A 13,532-nucleotide genomic window follows, 5' to 3' on the forward strand; every position below is an offset into this window, starting at 1 on the left:
TGCTATTGTTGGTTTTATACTTTTAGAACCTGGGGAACAATCTGTGGGGCATCATTCCACTAGCAGTGATCCTTCAGAGTGATGGGTCCTCTCCTATGCCAGTCTCCCAATGTAGAGAATTTGGGGGCTAGGACCTGCAGGGGAAGGGGTTGAAGTAGGAATTTACATAAGCCGATTATTGGGGGATTAGGTTTGGGCAGCTAAACGCCTCTGTGTGCTTGAGCTAAAACCCTTACTATTCATGGCTCTCACCACCCCCTGGAGAGACTGCACCTGCGAGCTCCTGGGGAGGAAACAGAGGGCTGGGGAGGGAAGGGCAGGTCACTAGGAGAGCTTGGGCACTGTCAGGCTTTCTGGTTCTCCTGGTTTAATTGATCTGTCTGGATTAGCCTGTGAATCCTGGCCTTCTAGTCCTGTATACAGGGGTTGTCCGTTTCAGGAAAGACCAAACGTGGGATTTTTGTTATTTATTTATTTTATTCATAAAAGTAGAGACAGGATCTCACCATCTTGCCCAAGCTGATCTTGAACTCTTGGACTCAAACAGTCCTCTGGACTTGGCTTCCCAAAGTGTTGGGATTACAGGAGTCAGCCACAGCCATGGCCCAAACTTGGAACTTTTGGAAGGGATTTCTGCCATCCTAAGTGGGTGTGGGCCAAGATTGTTTTGGCTGGAGGTCAAGCATCAGCCTTTGCCACTCTTAAAACTCTCTTCTTCCCTCCTCCGTTCTTGACCCTTTACCAATCTCCAATTCTATGTATTGAGTCCCCTATCCCTCCATCATCTCTCCATTTACCCAATCATTTATTCATCCCTTCTTTCATCCACCTATTGTGCATGCATCCATTAATTTATTAAACAGATGAATTAGCTGGTTCTTGATATTTAATACAATTTACTAGTAAATCCTTCTAGGTAGGTTTTGTTCCTTCATGTGTTCTCTCTCTCCTTAAATTAATTTTGGCACGTTGACATATAATTTTGGATACTTTCAGATTCATTAGAAGAGTGCTATATACAGTTATTCAGTTACTTTTTAGAATCTCTATTTGTTTTATCCCCTTTCTCATGCCTCATGTTATGTGTTTATGACTTCTCTCTCTCTCTTCTTGATTCTTGTTGCAAAAGTCTATCCATTTTATTGCTCTTAAAAAAAAACTAGCTCTGGGATTTGCTTATCATTTTTATGATTTTCAAATACACTTTCTACCAAATCTTTATTAAATCTGTTCTTTTTATTTATGCTTATTTTATTTCCTCTCCACCCTACCACTCTTGGAGCGAATGCTTATTTATTTTTACTCTCTCTTGTTTAGTAAGAAAAGCATTCCAGGATGTGAACTTTCTTCTGATATACCTCTGGGGATATCCTGTTTTCATTTGTAGTATCATTGTCATCGGTTTCTAATGTCTGTTGCTTATTTTTCTTTTTGAAAGTGTTTTTAAATTTTCTTGTTGTTGTGTTTTTTGGCAACCATTTGCTATTAGTTTCTAATATTTTTGCATTATAGTGAAAGATATGCCCTGTATGTTTTTTGCTTGGGGATATTTATTGAGCATTTCCTCTTTGGTAAAACATACATTCAAGTTTTATAAATGTTTCACAGGTACTAGAAAAGGAGATATATTCTCTGTTTGAATGGCAAAATGTCCTTTTACACAGCCATTAAATAAATCTATATTCTTGGAAGTTTTGATCTACTTGATCTGTTCAAGAGAGCACTGTGTGAAAATCTCCCTTTACTATTTTGCGTCTGTTCTTTTTGTTTTTCCAGGAGTGTTTGCTTTAGATCTTTACATCTTTTGATGCATTGCTTTTGAAGCATAAAGACCCATGGAAGTTTTTTTATTGACTTAGAGGATTGTAGCCTATATCAATATGTATATCAAAATGTATTGCTTTTTACTATGAATTTCATTTTGTTTATTATATTAATATTACAACCCCTTTTGAATTTGCATTTTCCAAGTTAAACCATGTCTACTCTTTACACTTAATTTGTGGGTGTGTGGGAGTGACTCTTGATCATAAGAAACTCTTTTTGATAAATTTCAATTCTTTTAATTCTTTTTTTCTTTAAAGGAGACCCTACCTCCAGGTTGAATTCTTCAAAACAAATCTCATTCTAGTTTACTTGCTACATTATAAACTTCATGAGGACAAAGACTTCGTTTCCTTAATCACTAGACCCCAGGAATTGTGCTCACTTGTGCATAAAAGCTGCTTGATTAGACATTTGTTGAATGAATGCAAGAAAGCTCTTATTTCTTCAGACAGCTGCCTCCAGCCTGCCCTGCTTTCTGTCATTAGACACATAGCTTGCTCTGTGAGGTAAATGTTTCCAAGGCCATAGAAGGGTTATTATTATTATTATTTTTGGTTGTTTTTTAAGAAGGAGAGAATATCTTGTCTGCTACATGGAGAGAACAAGAGGAGAGGTGCAGTGGGGGGCCTAGTTAGGATGCCATGAAAGCAATGCAGGCAGGAGGAGATGACAGCTTGATTTGAGGAGGGCGTTGACATTAAGCATCAACTCTGGGCCAGGAACTGAATCCTCTGCCCCAATTATTCAACCTTAAGTTCTAGGTGTCATGCTAGGCATTTCACCCAGGTTTTCTTATTCAATATGAAAAATTATAAATATTAAATATAAAGTTACATAACAAGTTATCCTAAACAAAAAAATTATTTCTCCCAAAGAAGTCAAATAGTAAAACGTATACTTAAAGAAACAAGCATATAGCTGGCTCAGTTTTACTAGTGGTTTTTAGACATACATCTTCCCAGAGCCTGCAGAAGCTGCAAATTCTCACAGATGTTCATACTACTCTATTCACAGGCCCACAGAGCAACTCAGTGAATAGCTCACATCCTCCCAGGCTCTTCCTGCCTCCCTCATTCCAACCTCCCTCAAATAAGAGAATTATCAAGCAAGTAGCAGCAGGTGAAAGAAAGCAGGTGACACAGGAAACCAGGGCACTTGGAAGGGAGAAATGCACTGATATGGCCAGCGTCTCCACCTGAGCAGTGGGCAATGCACCAGAGGGGTAAGAGCTTTTGTCTTCTCTCATAAGTAAAGGGAGATTTGGTTGTTTTGTCACCATTTTTGTTAACAAAAATGGTGACAGAGAAGGAGAGATGCTAGACTCTGGACCAGAGCCTCTGATATACACTGGTTTTATGGCCTTAGACAGGTAGTGGTATCCTGCTGAGCCTGTTTCCTATAACACGGGAATGATAAACACTCATTGATTGGCTATGGACTGAGATAGGATATTGAAAAATGCCAAATAGCAGGCAGTTTTGTGTGGCAGCTAAGAGAGACCTTTGCCTTGGCTTTGGAGGCTGACTGGCTGGTGTTTGCATCCTTGCTTTGATACTATCATAGTTGTCATCCTAAGCAAGTTACTTAACTTATCCCAGACTCAATCTTCTCAGCTATAACTTAGAAATATCATCTCATGGGTTCTTGTGAAGATTCAGTGAGCTAATGTATGAAAAGTTAGTGCTTTGGAGTAAATACTAAAAAATAGTGCTAACAGTCATCTAATGGAACCATAGTTACTCAATACACAGTTTTCATTTTATTTTTACTACCAAAAAACTCTATCTGAAAGCTAGACGGCAAATCTAAACACATGCCTCTAACTTCTGCCAGAGGACGCTTTCAGTTTTTTTCTTTCAACGGCCGAATCCAGCATTCTGGCTCCCACCTCTCTCCTTCAAATTACTTAGTTTCTGTGCTGCTAAAAAGTTTTTATTTTTATTTTTCTAATATTTGAAACAAAGCCCAGGACTGGATGAAAGAGAAGCCAGAGGAGAAAGAAAAACTTCTCTTGAGCATCAGGCCTTTCTCTTACATTTAACTTCCACTCTCCAGCACCCCAGACCCAGGACCCCTTGGTAACACCCACACACCCACATTTCATCTCCAAGACACCTGGTGTTAAAGCCATGAGGGTATTTCTGTCCAGAGCAAATGTTGACTATTGCAGCATAAAGCAGTGGACACAACTACTTTAAGTGGGCCTCCCATAGTTACCAACTAGAGGGACACAGAGCCCTGGGTGTGCCCAGCTGTCGACCTCTCAAGACCAGGCTGGCTTGGCCTTGACTCCGTAGGTCTGGAGCTGTGAGTGCTTCTGTTTTCAGCCAATAAACCCAAGCACAGTGGGGAAACCAAGGGGAGGTTTTGGAGTGGGAAGGACAAGGTACTGGAGAAAAGAAAGGGCTGGTGTAATTCCCCTTTCCTTCTTTATTCTCTGGTCTTTGTGTAAGGGACATGACTCATCAATGGGTCCCTTAGATGAGGATTTAGATGCTCTGTGGGCAGCAGATAAGGGGGCAGCCTACTTGCAGAAAGTAAATTCACTGAATACTCCCCATAAAGTCAATACTGTCAGGCTTATCAGCTGTCCTCATTTCCCACTCAGCTCCCTGGGGACCAGACTTGAAATAAAAGGCCACAGCTCCGGGCGCTAAGAGTGAAGGTGCAGGATGGAGCTGGGGAGGGGCCTCTGCCCTCTCGGCTGCTTTTCAGGCAAGTGGGGGAAATCTGCCGGGTCAAGCTGCCCAGAGCCCTCAGCTTCTCAGACTGATAAATCCCAAACCAAATACACACACCTGGAGGATGAGGGAGGCATCCCCTTACTCCTAAAATCCAGCAGATGTTTCCAGGAGGCCCCACTGTGCTTAGGAAAATTAGAGGCTGTCACCTCAAATGCAACCAATAAGAAAACACACATAGAGGAAACCTTAATTTCCCACTACTGTTGTTACCTTTGCTTTTCATAACACATACTTCTCACTACCCAAGAGCACATGCATCTTTTTAGCTGGCGGGGATATGGTTTATTTGCACATTGCCTGAACTAAACAGGTTACCAGCTGGGGTTTCAGACCTGTTTCTGAGACTCACACTGTAGCTGATGCAGACTGGTTTAACAAGATACAAGCTGTGCCTGGCTCCCCTCCCACTCACTGTCCCTATGGTCTCTGCAGGGATTATAGGCTTGCCCAGGCCTCATCAGCCAGAGCTCTCCTGCCTGAGCTCTCTTACCCAGGCAGCAGAATCTGTCTGGGTGGAAATGAGGAACAGTGAAGACAAAATGGCCTTGTTTAGTATGGCCCAGAAAGCCACTGGAGTCCCAAGCCTTCTCATAGAGGTAGAGGTAGGGTAGGAGGTCAGTTGTTAGCACAAACTACCCTCCTACTACAACCAGAGCAACTGCTTTTTACCCTTTGGAGCCCATAGTCTCCAGAGGTGAACAGTCAATAGGGCAATGAGGACTAAGTTAAGACCCTGAATTTAAAATCGACACTGAGCTTATCTCCCTTCCTGGCTTCTGTTCTCCCCAGCTTCCAGTTATGCCAGGGCATCACCATGTGAAAAGTCTATCCTGTCCTAGTTTCTAACTGAAGTGACAGGGGTAGAAATGGCTCCAGCCTCTTTCCTACATCTCTCACATTGCCTGTATTGTGGTGCTCAGCCCTAGCACTGACCATTGGTCTCCACTCCTCCACCATGTTCCAAAAATTGCCTTCATGTCTTCCCCACAGTCTAGAATCTCACTGGCTCTCCAGCGTCAATTCATCGAACTGAGCTTTTGTCTTGGCTCTCAAAGGCCTATTGTAATTCCCTGGAACTCTCTGGATAAGACCATGCCTTGTCCTATCGTACTTCCTTTCTGTGGCTTGCAATGCTGCTCTTGAGCTCCACTTCCCAGACCATCTCCGAACTGTGCCCTGCTCACTTGGCCTCAAGCGCTTCCTGACCCTGGACTCCTTGTGCCCATGTGTAGCACTGACTGAGAATTCCTAGGAGTGACCTTAATCCACCTAGGGTCCTATGCCCACCTGGCTAAGTTTCTATCCTCTGTCCCTGCAACTATTGGGATTCTAGGGTCTCTAGTTTCAGTAAATTTGGATTCTCCTAAATCCCTGCTTTGTCCTTGAAGGGGTTTCCTGGATGTTCATTGAACCTCAGCCCTTAGGACAGTGCCGGTGAGCAGTAACCAGGCCAGAAGTGTTTACTGAAGGCATGATGCTCCTAGTCAGAACTTTTCTCTACTCTCTCACATCCAAACTTTGGAGCAGAATATTCAGTCCCCTCATTCCCTGCAGTCTGTTCCTTGCCCACTTTTCCAGTCATGTTTTTCACTATTTAGCCATATGGCAGATGGTCTTATTCACTGACCTATAAAGCCTATTCTGTGAATTTACTGACTCCTGTTATTCAGAAATGTTTTCTTTCTTCATTTATTCAAATTTTCTGTTCTTCAAGACCTAAGACTCAGCTGACCCTCAATAGCCAGTCCCTGTCCTCCTTCCTGGAGCTTTTTCTAGGCTGAGGTGCTCAGTTGGCCATCTACAAAGTCCAGGACTTTGTCTCCTTGCCTAAGCCTGGTCTTGGAGACTCAATTCCATTAAGTGTTATGTTTTAACCCCACAAACTTTCTCCCCAAAGAATAGGCTTTGTACCTGTGCTCTTGAGGCCAGGGTTGCTTCTTATCACCAATGCTCAGGATAGGGCCTCTACTCAGGAGGGATCTGAAATACTAATCTTACAGAAAAATTGTTATATGGGATTATCAGGAAAATACAAGTTGATAGGATTTATGCCAAAGGCAGATGTAAAGCCACGTGAACATAATATTAACAACAGTTACCATTCACTGAGCATCTACTATGTACTGAGCAGTTTGCCAGACACTGCAGATTTCTTTATAATTCTTTTAATGGCCTTTAAAGGTAGGTATTAATTTAGCCCTATTAGTTGAAAAACAATTCAGAACTCAGAAGTTAAAAAGCTAGCCCGAGATCACAAAACTAGGAAGTGGAGGACTCTGGATTCCAGTCTACAAATCCAAAACCCTTGCTGATCCCATAAAACCCTCTAGATCTGCATTGTCCAATGTGCTAGCTACTAGTCTTAAGTCAATTAAAATGAAACATTTCGTTATTCAGTTACACTTGCCACATTTCAAATACTCAATAGTCACACGTGGCTAGTGGCTACAGAGAGATCGTTTGCAGCATCACAGAATGCTCTAGATAATTCTGTGGTCTCCCACTAAGACATGGGGGAAAAGATGGCTCCTAACAAATTACAAGTGGGATGATAAAAGAAGATATAATCCTAAAAGGAGAGCTTTTCCCTTGTTTATGAGGTCACATGCCAGAAATTTCTTTTTTCTGCTAAGCAGGATCTGGCTGGATTAGAGGGTAGCCCAGTTTAGGCTCCAAAACACTCTTTCACACTCCAATTATGAGATTTTCATCTTCTAACACATCTGAAAGACATTTGGTGGTGGAACATTTTCAGAACATTGGCCACTCAATTACCTTCCCTGCAAAATTCACCAGAAAATATCCTCCAAATTATTGAGATAAACAGAAGAAAGAATTTGAGTTTAGAAGTTTTAGGTTGGCCGGGTGCGGCGGCTCACGCCTGTAATCCCAGCACTTTGGGAGGCCAAGGTGGGTGGATCACCTGAGGTCAGGAGTTTAAGACCAGTCTGGCCATCATGGTGAAACCCAATCTTAAAAAAATAAATAAATAAAAAATAAATAGAAGTTTTAGATTTTAAAAGCCCTACTGGTAGAGTTGCAGAGAACTAGGAAAAATAGCACTAGCTGTTAAAGGGCTTTACTATAAATCTAATTAAAGAAAAGTCAAAGAACACCAAGGGATAATAAAGAGAAAATAAATTATAAAAAGAGGGTTACTAAAATTACAGAGTAAATCAATAAAGAATTGGAGGAGAGGCAAAAACAAAAATCTAAAAACCTGTCTTCCAAAAACTGAGACAAGATTATTCCTTTTTATTATGAAGACTGTTACCTATTATGAATGTTTGTAAAATGTTTAAGGACACTCAAGTAAAATTGAAGTAAAACCAATGGTGCACAGTACACATTCAAAAAGAAAATCATGAAAGAAGCAAATAGCAGATTTGGTGTTATTATTATTTTTAATTTTAGCCATTCTAATAGATATGCACTGATATCTCATGTGGTTGTAATTTGCATTTCCCTGGCTAATGATGTTGAACTTCTTTTTCATGTGCTTATTAGCCATCTGTATATCCTCTTCAATGAAATGTCTGTTTATGTCTTCGCTCATTTTCTAATTGAATTTTTCAAAAAACTGCTGAATGTTCAGGTTCTTTATATATTCCAAGTACTAGTCCTTTGTCAGATATGTAGTTTGCAAGTATTTTCTCCTAGTCTGTAGCTTGACTTTTCAGCCCACACATGTGGGCTTTTGCAGAGCAGCATTTTTTCATTTTGATGAAGTCCAATTTATCCATTTTTCTTTTATAGATTGTGCTTTTGGTGTTAAGTCAAAAAAAGAGTGCTTTGCATAACACTAGATCATGAAGATTTTCTCCCTTTTTTTCCCCCAAAGGGTTTACAGTTTTATATTTTACATTTAAGCGTGTGATCTATTTTAAGTACATTTTTGTACAAGGTGTGAGGTTCATTCAAATTGAGTTTGTCTTTTGCCTATGAATGTCCAATTGCTCTAGCAACATTTGTTGAAAAGTCTATCTTGGCTGGGTGTGGTGGCTCATGCCTCCAATCTCAGCACTTTGGGAGGCCAAGGTGGAGGATAGCTTGGGGCCGGGAGTTTGAGACCAGCTTAGGCAACATAATGAGACTCCATGTCAACAACAACAAAAAAACACTAGCTGGTTGTGGTGGCATATAGCTGTAGTCCTAGCTACTTAGGAGGCTGAAGCAGGAGGACTGATTGAGCCCAAAGAGCTCAAGTTTACAGTGAACTATGATCGTGCCACTGCACTCGAACCTGGGTGACACAGTGAGATCCTGTCTATAGAAGAAAATAAAGACTGTCTTTCCGCCACTAAATTGCTTTTGCACTTTTGTAAAAAATCAGCTGGACATATTCATGAGTCAATCTCTGGTTTCAGAGATTGTTTACCAATACCATACTGTCTTGACTACCACATTAGATTGCTAGGGCTGCCATAACAAAGTACCACAACTGAGTGGTTTCAACAATAGAAATCTATTTTCTCACAGTTCAGGAAACTAGAAGTCCAAGACTAAGGTGTTGGTCAGGCTGGTTTCTTCTGAGGGATCCTCTCCTTGGCTTGTAGGTGGCCATCTTCACTCTATGTCTCTACATGGTCCTCTTTCTGTGCTCCTCCCTGACCTAAGCTCTTCTAAGGACACTAGTCACCAGTGAATTGGGAATCACCCATATGACCTCATTTTAACTTAATTAGCTATTTAAAAGCTCTATCTCCAAACACAGTTACATTCTGAGATATTGGGGGTCAGGACTTAAACATATGAATTTTGAGAGATATAAGAGAACACAATTCAGCTCATAACAATTACTATAGCTATACAGTAAACCTTAATATTGGGTAGAGTGATCCTTCTTACTTTCAGTATAAGAAGCTGGTTTCAAGTAATAATTTAAAAAAATTTTTTTTTTTCAGATCAACAATTAACGAGAATTGAGAGTGAGTAGCCACTGGATTTCAAGTCAAAAAACAAGGATTTAAGATCTGTGTTACCTCTGAGTTGCAGCTTCCTCATCTGCAAAACAAGGGATAATAACATCTACCTTATAAGATCAGATGTGGTACCAACTGAAGTGCAAGAATGAACTTAGGTCTTCTGATGCCAAATCTTTGTTACTTTTTCCTTGTAAAGATTACTTGAGATAGTCTAGAGAAATAAACTTACCACATACATTTTAAAATAAATTTGTCTATGTTTACTAAAAACCTTGCTGAGACTTTGACAGGAATTGCATTAAACCTATTGATCAAACTGAGTAGAACTGACATCTTTATTGTGTTGTTTTCCAATCCATGAACATGGTATTCATCTCCATTTATTTAGGTCTTTGATTTCATCAGCATTTTTAACATACAAATCTTGTATACAATTTGTTAATTTTATACCTAAGTACTTCATTTTCTTTGGGGTGACTTTAAATAGTACTGTTTTTGTTTTCATGTTTGCTGTTTGAATATAGAAATGCAATTGATTTGGGGGCATTGGTCTTGATCTTGTATACTGTGATTGTGCTAAACTCACTTATTAGCTCCAGGTGTTTGCTTGTTTTAAAATAAATTCCTTGGAATTATCTATGTAAACAATCATGTCATCCGCAAATAAAAAGTTTTTAAAAATTTCTTTCTTTCCAGTCTGCATGTCTTTATTTATTTATTTATTTATTATTGCCTTATTGCAGTGACTAGCACTTCTAGTATTAGGCTGAATAAGAGTGGTGAAAGCAGACATCCTTGCCTTGTTCCTAAACTTAGAGAAAAAACATTAAGTTTTTTTGCTATTATGTAAGACGTATAGGCTTTTTAAAAATGTTCTTCATCAAGTTGAGGTAATACTATTTTTAACTTACTGAGTTTTTCTCATGAATGAGGGTTAGATTTTGTCAGACTCTTTTTGTGTCTATTGATATTATTTTCTTTACTTTGTTGATATGGTGCATTACACTGACTGTTTTAAGACTGAACTAGCCATGTACACCTGAAACAAACCTTACTGTTCATGACACTGTTGGATTCAGAACAAACTAGAACTTTTTACTCCATGTCATGTGGTATTTCCACTCCACCACTGTTACTTTTAACAATTTTGACATCAGCTCAAATCCTATAAAAGACCTTTCTAGTTCTTTCTCCCTGAAATATGTTATGATTCCCCATGGTGGCTGTTTCCTCTTACTTCAACAAGCTAATAAACCTAACCTTGTTTGATTACAGGTGTGTTTCTGGTGGTTTTTGGCTGGCAGGTTTTATCTCTGAGAACTTGGATACTCAGGCATATGTGTACAGATTACTAGGGTCCCCAGAGTTGAATTTTAGAAATACTGTACTGGTGGAAAGATTACTATTTTACCAGATTGTTTATGAATGTCAGTGTCTGTTATTTTTACAGCAAGTCTCAAAAATAAATACAAAATATCTCAAGAGATTAGAAAAATTTTATTCAACATCCCCAACTGGATTATATATTGAAATTCTGACAAAAATAGTATTATTTAAGATATTTTTAAGTAGTACCACAAACTATCTGTACCTGAATATAAAACCAAATAGTAAACTGGCAAGTACACACTGAATATATTCATCTTTAAAATATCACTTTGTTTAGAAATTCATACATATGTTTTTGTAGTTATGAAGTGGAAGACATAAAAATATCTACATAAGATTTTCATTTAGCAAACATATGAACTATTCCCTATGCTTTGAATGAATCATCAGAAGGCTAAAAATCCTGTTAATTTTTTCAAAGGTGCATGAAATAATATTTCATTTCTAATAGCAAAATATAGTACTTCTAATTTTCCTTATACTCTCTTTCAACCCTACTATGAGAACGGCTTATAATTATATGGCAGCTTGTTAATGGGTCCCTACATAATCTCTGTAACAGGTTGGGTTAGGAGGTGCCAAAGGGCATTCTAGGGTAGAAGTTATGATAGTACAAAAGCAGAGATTTCTCTTTCTCCCCTTCTTTCCTTCCTTCCCTCCCTCCTTTCTCTCTCTCTCCCTCTCTCCTTTCTCTCTCTCTCCCTCCCCCCTCTTTCTCTCTCTCCCCTTCCCTCCCTCCTTTCTTTCTTTCCCCCTCCCTCCTTTCTCTCTCCCCCTCCCTCCTTTCTCTCTCTCTCTCCCACCTTTCTTTCTCTCTCTCTCTTCCTCCCTTCTCTTTCTCTCTACCTCCCTCCTCTCTCTCTCTTTCTTTCGACAGACTCTCACTCTGTTGCCCACAGTCTTGCATCACTTCAGATTCTGCCTCCTGGGTTCAAGTGATTTCCTGCCTCAGCCTCTGGAGTAGCTGGGGCTACAGGTGCCAGCCACCACCCTTGGCTAGTTTTGGTATTTTTAGTAGAGACGGGGTTTCACCATGTTGGCCAGGCTGGTCTTGAACTCCTGGCCTCAAGTGATCTGCCCGCCTTGGCCTCCTAAACTGCTGGTATTACAGGCATGAGCAACCGCACCTGACAGAAGCAGGAATTTCTTATTAGAAAATTTATACTTGCCACTTTAAGCACAGGACCTGTACAAAAGGTATCACCATTGAATTAGTCTGTTTCACTTATAAACTATAATTAGGATTTCAGTCTGATGTGAAGCAGCTTAAAATGGCATCACACCACCCTGCTGATCCCTGCCTAGTTGAGACAGAAACACAAGTTTGGGGGCAGAAAGTAGAAATGAGTATTTTCAATTCTCCTTTATTAACAATGACACAGGCATTCATCAGCATAGACAATTAAATGAAACTAAGTATTCCAGATTTCTTCCTTCTCCAAATCATGGCTTATATTTAATTTCACTAACAAGGAGGTAATGATTTGCATCTAAGAAAGGCTAGAATATTGAAAAAGAAGAAGGAGAGAGCAGGCACCAAATCTAGGGAAGTACAGTGAACTGCCTGGGACCAGCAAACTAGGTAGCAATGGGATAATATTAAAAGACAACTGCTTAATCAAAAAAATGAAAATACAAGTTCTATTGAGAGAAGGAGGCAAACTGGTAATGTCTCTGAATTCATAAACCATATAATTTAATTTGTAATGACTTGACAGAATTTTCTTTTCTTAAGCAAATTCAGTCATGCCACCTCCTGAGTGAAGCAATGTGTTCTGACCCATGGTTTCTATAATTCCATTTGAAGATTAGAAAAGAAACATGGAACTAGAAAATTGCACATTTCTTGAGTACTTACTTAATCCTAGGCCTGAGGCTAAGAACTATATACTTCATTTAATCCCCCTAAAAACCCTTAGAAGAATGTATCATTTCCCAATTCACTAGTGTGGAAGTTGAGACTGAAAGGGCCCCCACCATAAATCCCACATGATTAAGCTGAAATTCAAATTTAGGCCTAACTCAAAAGCTGTGGTCTTTTTATGCCAACATATTGTCATCCCTAAGTGAGATGTCAGAGGTGATCTAGCCCAGGTCTTAATGATAGTGGAAGACAAGGAGGAAAGAGGAATAGTTGCTGGGATTTCTCTTGAGAAATTTTCTTGACTGGTCGGTAACTGAAGTTTTTCCATGCCTTAAAGCTGTTACAACTAATAACTACATGTTAGAAGGTGGGAATGTGGGACCATTTCTCTGACTAGGTTTTGAGGGAATATTTCTCCTAAGGATTTATAGCATTTAAGATTTTAAAAACTGTTCACTTTCCAGAAAGTGAAACTAGGAGGAAACTTAGAAAAATGTGTAGACATAAGTTTGAGTGAAATTTTAGACTGAAGTGTGGAAGCTCATTCCAAATGTGTTCTCCAGATTTAGCTCTGGTACCCAATGTATAAATTCCTGCTTACCTATGTAATATCTTGCCTATCTATGTGCCATTTGAAGTACTATAGTCATGTAAGAACAAAAACAATGGCTTGAGGTCACAAATTTAGAAAGGAATGAGTACAATCTATTCTTAACTACTTGCATTTATCAGAGAGTATCAATATAAATAATTAAAAGTAGTTTAAACACTAAAAACTAGATA

At 39.4% G+C, this 13,532-nt stretch overlaps 1 protein-coding gene across 14 annotated transcripts in view; it reads right to left on the bottom strand.

Annotated features, from left to right (window-relative positions):
• FKTN (fukutin) overlaps positions 1–13,532 on the bottom strand; it is a 204,427-nt gene that overhangs the window by 122,701 nt on the left and 68,194 nt on the right. Inside the window, exon 11 of one of the 14 annotated variants that reach the window (XM_064379324.1) lies at positions 10,975–12,012. The exons of the other annotated variants lie outside the window; for them this stretch is intronic. Coding sequence (XP_064235394.1) covers positions 11,951–12,012 — 62 coding nt within the window. The 3' untranslated portion in view covers positions 10,975–11,950. Of the gene's footprint in view, positions 1–10,974; positions 12,013–13,532 lie in introns of those variants that run through there. 14 annotated transcript variants of the gene reach the window in all.

Source organism: Aotus nancymaae, unplaced genomic scaffold (assembly GCF_030222135.1).
Source record: "Aotus nancymaae isolate 86718 unplaced genomic scaffold, 86718_ANA_hifiasm-v0.15.2.pri h1tg000003l, whole genome shotgun sequence".
NCBI lineage: Eukaryota > Metazoa > Chordata > Mammalia > Primates > Aotidae > Aotus > Aotus nancymaae.